At 65.3% G+C, this 7933-nt stretch overlaps 1 protein-coding gene across 1 annotated transcript; it reads left to right on the forward strand.

Annotated features, from left to right (window-relative positions):
• The first annotated feature begins 1629 nt into the window (after positions 1-1629).
• Positions 1630-7764, forward strand: ZYX (zyxin). Its single transcript, XM_075558759.1, has 9 exons — positions 1630-1926; positions 2504-2701; positions 2800-2897; positions 2988-3488; positions 5840-5975; positions 6114-6283; positions 6376-6554; positions 7020-7140; positions 7359-7764. The coding sequence occupies exons 1-9, from the start codon at positions 1725-1727 to the stop codon at positions 7461-7463; spliced, it is 1710 nt and encodes a 569-aa protein (XP_075414874.1). The 5' UTR covers positions 1630-1724; the 3' UTR covers positions 7464-7764.
• Positions 7765-7933: the final 169 nt, after the last annotated feature.

Genomic DNA, 7933 nt, shown 5'->3' on the forward strand with positions numbered 1-7933 from the left:
GAGGGTTCGAACTGCCAACCTTTGGGTGAGCCACTGGGCACTCACACATTGTACCACCAGGGCATGCCGCAAGGCCTATGACCCAAGTCTTGCCCAGTAATGGTAACCCAGGGGGGTATTCGATGGAGGAACCGCCTGACTTGGTGAGGGGTCCCTGAGATGTGAGAGTGGTGCCTCCTGAGCTTGGCTGTTAACGGAAAGGTGGAGGTTTGAGTCCACTCCCAGGTACCGGAAGAGAAAGAGCTGGCATAGCTGTTCCCCCAAAATAAAACAGAGTGGCCTATGACCCTGTACTCCAGCCGCTGCCACCCGTCCCTTGCTCCCCGAACACACTCACCAGCCAGTGGAGGCCAGCTGTGCTGGGGGTTTTGGCTTTGGGCTGACAGGGCAGAGGTCTGGTTACTACACGGTACGAGGCAGTGAGGAGCCCTGAAGCTCAGCTGGTTAAACACAGGGCTTCCTTGGCTTCTGCAAGGACTCACTGTCCAGGAACCCTGCCGGGCTGTTCTGCTCTGTCCCATAGGGTCACTGTGAGCGGCAGCAGCAGGCCCCAGGGCGAGGGGCAGGGCTGGCATGAGGCAATTGGTAGATCACGCCCTTTTCTGCGCCTGGAGAAGTGGAATTTGGCGCCTTTTTGGGGCAGCTAAACAAGGTCTCGGCCCACTGGCCGGGCCCACTCTTGTGTGCCACAGGACTGCAGGGGAAAGACCCGGGGTTGGGGTGTGTGTGTGCATGTGTGTGTGCGTGTGAGCACGTTGGCAGTGGGGGCTGAAGGCCTCTCCAGCTCCAGGCCTTGAAGAGTCATGCAGGAAGGTCCCTGACGCATGCTGCCCACCCTATTAGCTACAGGAGTTGGGGGCCAGGCCACAGGGGTGGGAGGGTATGGGCAGTGGTTGGCAGGGATGGTGGGGTGAGAGCCGCACCTTGGCTGGGGACTGGCTTTTGAGGATGGACAGTGGTTGGTTGCTCAGTGGCTGCAGGTGGTGAGTGGAGGAATTCAAGGAGTGACCAACGGGTAACTTTCCACCTTTGTGAAAAACATCCACAAGCCCATCCAGGCCTGGCCTTTTTTCCTGTTGCCTGGGGTCTGCGGCCTTGGAATCCAGTACTGCCACTGGGGGCCTCTGTGGAGCACAGGCTCCAGGCGCCTGATGGGCTGGAGGTGCGGTGGTGAAGGGCATGAAAGGGGTGTGTGAGTTTGCATCTCCCTTTCCCAGTCTACCCGCTGCTCAGCCGGCCTCTGCTCTGGTAGGGCTTCTGTTAGCCCTAGGGACGGCCCACGGTTGGTGCCAGCACCCACTCCCCGTGCCCCTGGTGCGCCCCAGTTCCAGGTGGGCTCAGGGCGAGGCGCGACCACTCGCCAGTCCAGTCCTGGCACGCCACGCGGAACCTGGTCCCGCAGTCAGGATGTACAGGGCAGGGGACCTGGGGGAGGGGAAGGGGTTGTCCCCGGGCAGCCAGCCAGGGCGACGGTGAGTCAGAGGCCCGCGGGCCAGGGGAGGGGGGGGGTGGTGTCAGGAAATGACGTCAGAAGAGGGCTGGGGGCAGCCGGGGAGCAGGGCGCCTTCCGGGGGCGTTTCCTGGCCCCTCCCCGCCTGGGCCGCCGCTCCTTGTATGGTCGCGCCGTGAGCTGCCCGCCCCAGTGAGTCCCCGCTGCGGCGGCTGGACGCTGAGCGCGGTGCCGGGCGGCTGGGACCCCGAGCTAGCGCGCTGCCCTCGCCAGCATGGCTGCTCCGCGCCCACCGCCCGCCGTCGCCGTCTCGGCGCCCTCCTTCTACGCGCCGCAGAAGAAGTTCGCCCCGGTGGTGGCCCCCAAGCCCAAAGTGAACCCCTTCCGGCCCGGGGACGGCGAGCCCTCCGCGGCGGCCGGGGCGCAGCGCGCACAGATGGGCCGGGTGGGCGAGGCGCCCCCTCCGCCGCCCGAAGGTACGAGTGCCAGGGGTGGGGGCGCGGGGGTCGGCGGGGCTCGGGGGAGATGCACAGGGCGCGAGAGGAGGTGGGGAGCTGGGGGAGAACCAGGAGGATGGGGCCACTGGCGGGCCAGGTGGGGCCAGTGCCTGGGTGCAGGGGCCTGAAGAAGCCCCGGGGCAGATTGGAGGGGAACCGGTGGGTCTGGCGGACGATGGTGGGTGGGGCACCCTTGGAGGGCCTCGGGGTGAGGGGGAGGCCGGTGAAGAGGGGCTGGCCCAGGCACCCCCGCCCCCCCCCGTCCCCTGTCCCGACAGATGTTCTTACCTCATCGGCTGGTGGCGCGGAGCCAGGGCTCTGGGGTCGGGCCAAGCCCGCGGGGCTGGTGGGGCCCAGACTCTCCCCTCAGGCCGCACACTCCGAAGTGTAACGGGCGCCCAGCGCTCCGGGTGCCCTCGGCTGACCCCGCGCCAGGCTTCCCGTGCTAGGCTGCGCAGACCCACGAAAGTTGGGTGGGGGCTGGAGCCGTGGAGGAGGGGCCTTTGTGGCAGCCAGAGGAGTCCCCACTGACGACCCCCTCTCTCCCTCCCACCAGACTTTCCCTTACCGCCTCCTCCGCCCCTGGGGGACTGTGATGACTCAGAGGAGGGTGCCCTTGGAGGCCCCTTCCCGCCGCCCCCTCCTCCCATCGATGAGCTTTTCCCCCCTGCGCCCCCCGACGATGACATCTTCCCGGCACCACCGCCCCCATTGGAGGATGAGGGAGGGACTGAGGCGCCCCCAGCGCTGCCTGCTCAGGTAGGGGGCTGGGACAGCTGGGGTCTGGGGGGTGGGGAGGAGCGGCTGGCTGGCTGGCTGGGAGGGGTGCAGGGCTTTTGCTCAGACGCTGACCTCAGCCCAGGGAGAAGGTGAGCAGCATTGACCTGGAGATGGACTCCCTCTCCTCCTTGCTGGACGACATGACCAAGAATGACCCCTTCAAGGCCCGGGTGAGGCTTCTGGGAGGAGCTGGGGGGGCGGGGTCCCTGGCTGCCCCATGTCCAGCTCCAACCCCACTCTTCCCTCTGTCTTTTCTGCAGGTGGCCTCTGGATACGTACCCCCACCTGTCACCACGCCATCATTCACCCCCAAATCCAACCCTAGGCCCGCAGCTGGGGGTGTAGCACCCCTGCCTCCATGGAAGACCCCACCTGGTTCCCAAGCTCCAGCCCCAGCCCTGGCCCCGACCCCTCCCCAGAGCCAGACACAGGTCTCTATTCCGCCCCAGGCCTGGCCCAAGGTCCAGGTCCAGCCCCAGTCCCAGCCTGTACCCTCAACCCATATCCAGCCCGGAGGTCCCCCAGGCCCCCGCAAGTTTTCTTCATTGGCCCCCAAGTTCCCTGTGGCCCCCAAGTTCAGCCCTGGAACCCCAGGTGGACCCTCGTCCCAGGCCAGTCAGAAGTTGGGGTCCCCTGAAGCACCCTCTCCTGTGGGCGCAGGCTCTCCCCAGCCCCCCAGTGTCACCTTTGCACAGCATAGGGAGAAGCCCCGTATCCAAGAAAAGCAGCCCCCAGTGCCCCCACCGCCGGCTCCAAACCAGGTGAGGGGGGCCCAGCTGATACCGGGGCCTGACACCGGGGGTTGGCAGGGGAGGTTGAGTGGCATTGGGGCGGTGGGTGGGTGGGGATGGCTAGAAGAGGAAGGGTCTCTAGAAGAAGGGCCTGCCAGGGACTGGTTTGGGTGAGGCCCTCCTGGGCGAGGGGACAGGTCACCACTCAAGCCTGGTCCTTTCCCTTCTGCATCTACTCTACTACCCTCGGCCATCTGGGAATCATGCCGGGGTGGCACAGCCAGCTTCACACTGCTGAGTTCCTGTGCCAGGCCTGCAGGACAGTGAGAGACCCTGGGGATCCAAGGGTGGGCACTGGGGGGTCTGGGGACAGCATCCATCTGGGCAACCCCAGGCGAGCGAGTCAGGGGACCTGGAGTCTGCAGTTAGTTAGCTTTGTCCAGACACTCTCCCATTGATTCAAAGTGCATGAGCTCCTCAGACAGGCCTGGGCACTGGGCAGAAGTGGTGACTCCAGGACAGAGCCTGCTGCCAGTGCCCAGGGTCTGGCCTGCAGTAGGGTCATGCCCCCACCGACCAGGTGATTGTCAGTCTATGTGAATAGAGCCACTTGGGAGGGAGACCAGCTGCCTGGGAGCACTGGTCTGGGAGGCTGCAGGCTGGGGGAAGCTTGTGGATGGAGCTAGGGTGCCTCCCAGGGTGGGGCCGGAAGGGAGCTCATGAGCGCCTCCCCAGGGCAGGAGCCCACTGAGTGGTTGGAAAGGCAGGCAGGCTCAGTGGGGAAGAACAGCCCTGGAGGAGGGTCAGGGAGGGCTGTGAGGGCTGGGGAAGCAGTATGGTTTCTGGTCGTTGGGGGAACTGAAAGCAGGCTTCCAGAGGCTTTGGGCAGTGTTCCCCACAGAGGAGTGGGTCCACCCAGGCCGGCCACAGTGACCCTGGCCTGTGGACAATGGGCTCCTGGTGGTGGCTGTACAGAGGAAGGCGCTCGCCCTAGTTGCTGGGCTGATAAGCGGTGGAGGCGGTGGAGGCCGGGCAGGCGTGCCGGCCCTGAGCCAGATTAGGGAAGTCCAGAAGGGGAAATGGGCTGGAGGGGGCCTGCTGGGAACGTGTTGAGCAAGAGTTGAGCAAGAGGTTCTTCCAGTGATGGAGGGTGGGTTTCTGGCTGGAAGTGTACAGGTTGTCCTGGGCTGCCATTGTTCTTGGGGGGCATTTGGGGACCTCGATGCAGGGAGGGCATGGGGGTGGAGGGAGGGAGACAGCTGAGGTCAGGGGACGCAAAGGGCTGCGTCTAGAGGGAGATATGTGTTCCCTGGGGAGTTATGGAGATGCCTGCTCCCATGGCAGGGCTGGGGTTGCAAGTTGGGGACATGGTGTGATGTGAGTCTCAGGGGGCCAGGGTCTGGGGGTGGTGTGAATTGGTTTCCATCTCCTCGGCCATGGGGGCAGCATGGACATCCCTGGTGAGAGGGGAGTGGGTGATTAGTTTGGGTCTGCTGCTGTGGGGAGGCAGCTGGGGACCCCAGAGCCAAGTTGAAGGCAGGTGCCAAGTGTGATGGGCACGTGTGCTCTGCTGAGCCTGTGTGTTGGGGTGGAGCAGGAAGTTGGAGACTGGACCCGAAGAGTGGGGATGGCCAAGGGACAGGCTGAGGAGGGGAGAGCACTTTGGAAGGGGTCCATGGGGCAAGAGGAGAGAGAGGAGGGCGTTGTTGGGGGCCTCAAACCCTGGGGCTGGAGGTTCGGAAGCTGGTACACCTGAGCAGTGAGGGGTCAACTGGGTGGCTAGGGAGGCAGGTGGAGAGGAGCCGTCAGTGTCTGGGCCTGTGCTAGTGAAGCTGGGATGGTGCTGCTGGCAGGCGGAGCAGCCCTGTGAGTCGGGGGTGGGCTGGTCAGCAGTTGGGTCGGGGCAGCAGCCCTTCACATCCTGCCACCCCTTTCTCCGGTTCTGGCAGTGCCCTGGGCTCCCCACCCTGGGTCTACACCCCCTTTCCCCCACCGCACAGGGTGACCGGCCTGGCAGGGGGGTGGGGAGTCCCGAGCGGCCTGGGTTCTAACGGCGGCCACCTGTGTTGTGTCCCCACGCTCCCGCTGCCCGGCAGCAGGCGGACGGTAGGTGTGCCCGCCATGCGCGGCCCAGGCGGTGTGTGGCATGCTCCGTCGTTGTGTTTGCTTCTGTGAGCTGAGCTGCTGTGTGTGGCCTGTCTGTGACGCCCAGGGAGGGCTGGGTAAAGGGGGGCTCGTGCAGGTGCAGGGCCATCCCTCCCCCCTCAGCGGGGGGCCGGCTGAGATGGGGGCTGGGGCCACACCGCTTGAAGGGCCATTGCTGAGCCTGGACATAGCTGAGTGCATGGCCCTCGAAGGCTGAGAGAGGCCTCCTGTTTCAGGTCCGCGCCTCTGGGCCCCCTGGGGGCCCTGGCCCCCTGACACTGAAGGAGGTGGAAGAACTAGAGCAGCTGACGCAACAGCTGATGCAGGACATGGATCAGACTCAGAGGGCGGGCGCGGCCCCGGTCCCCAGCGGTGAGCCTGCCGCATCCACGCCTCTCACGTTGCCGCTGCGTGCCCCTCACCTCACTGCCCCTGCCCCCCAGTGCTTTTCCTGCAAATGCCCACCTCCCCGCACCCCAGGGCCCCTCCTCACCACCCTGCCTCCTACAGATCTCTGCGGCCGCTGCCACCAGCCGCTGGCCCGAGCCCAGCCTGCGGTCCGAGCGCTGAGCCAGCTCTTCCACATCACCTGCTTCACCTGCCACCAGTGTGCCCGACAGCTGCAGGGGCAGCAGTTCTACAGCCTGGAGGGGGCTCCCTACTGTGAAGGCTGCTACACAGTGAGTGCTGCTGGGGCTGGCCAGGGGACAGGGCTGTTGCCTGGTGAATGTTCCCTGCAGCCTGCCCACTGCTGCCTGCTCGCCCCCTGCAGGACACCCTGGAGAAGTGCAGCACGTGCGGGCAGCCCATCACGGAGCGCATGCTGCGGGCCACGGGCAGGGCCTACCACCCGCACTGCTTTACCTGTGTGGTCTGTGCCTGCCCCCTGGAAGGGACAGCCTTCATTGTGGACCAGGCAGATCGGCCCCACTGCGTCCCCGACTACCACAAGTGAGGATCCCTGCCTTCCCTACCCAGTGTCCCCTGCAGCTGCCCCCCTCCCCCTGGGGACTATGGTCTGGCCTGGGTGTCTAGGCTCACTCTTTGCATGCGGAGCGAGTCAGTGGCCAGCTTTTCTGCAGCCAGGTGGGCTTTAGAAGTCCCTGTGGCTCCTTAGAAGTTGTGATGTCCCTTGGGCTAGACTTCTGAGGAGCCTACCTCAGGGGCAGGTCTCCACTTCCCCTGTGCCCCACAAGCTCCCTTTGGGTCCCACTCCGCCTCCCCAAGGACTTCAGGAGCCCCGGGGCTGTGCTGAGCAAGGGCTAAGGACCAGGGAGCCAAGGACAGTCCCTCCCCTGTGTGTTCTGGGGGTGAGGACGGAGCCTGGAGCCCAGTAGTGGAACTCGGAACACCAGTGGGTGGGTGGGCAGGGAGGCACGTCGGTATCCACGCTGACCCATGCCCGTCGCCCTGCAGGCAGTATGCTCCGAGATGCTCTGTGTGTGGCGAGCCCATCACGCCCGAGCCTGGCCGGGATGAGACCGTGCGGGTGGTGGCACTGGACAAGAACTTCCACATGAAGTGCTACAAGTGCGAGGTGCTCGCCTGGCTTCCTGGGTGCTGGGGGTGGGTGCACCCACAGGTCAGGGAGCCCCTGGGGTCTGCGGTCCTCTCCTGAGGTTGTGGACATGTTGTGGGAGAAGCAGAGCAGCCCTGTTCGCTGCCATCTGGCAGTGCGCAGTGGGGCCCAGTTCTGCGTGGGGCGTGGAGGCCAAGCCCAGCCAGGGCTCACTATCCCCCTTGCCCTACCCCCAGGACTGCGGGAAGCCCCTGTCCATCGAGGCGGACGACAATGGCTGCTTTCCCCTAGACGGGCACGTGCTCTGCCGGAAGTGCCACGGCGCCCGTGCCCAGACCTGAGGCATGTCCGCCAGCCACCTCATTCCAGCCCGTCTTAATTCCAGGTCCCCCTCCATCCGCCCCGGGCCCTGACACCCTGGCCCACACCTACCACCCTCAGCCCTGCAGGGCCCACGCTCCCCATGCCCCCCCCCGCCCCCACTGCCCAGAGCACCAGGCCTCACTGCTGCTTCGCTGCTGTGAGCCCAGGGCCCAGCACCCCGCTTTGGAAGCAGGTGCTGTGCTGGGGGCGGGATGGCTGCCCCCCCCACCTGTGCCAATAGGCGTGGCCACTGCTGCAATAAAGACCTTTTTCCCAGAATACCTGATGTGGTACCTGCTGTGCTGTGTGCGCACGCACACACACACTCGAGTGTTGGTGGGGGAGGGTGGTGAAAGCTCAGGGGTACGGTAGAGTTCGGTCCTGTTTATTTACAAAAATAGAGATGTGCATCTATTAAACCCCAGTCTTGCCTCCTTGGCCCCATAGC

Source organism: Tenrec ecaudatus, chromosome 9 (genome assembly GCF_050624435.1).
Source record: "Tenrec ecaudatus isolate mTenEca1 chromosome 9, mTenEca1.hap1, whole genome shotgun sequence".
Lineage (NCBI taxonomy): Eukaryota > Metazoa > Chordata > Mammalia > Afrosoricida > Tenrecidae > Tenrec > Tenrec ecaudatus.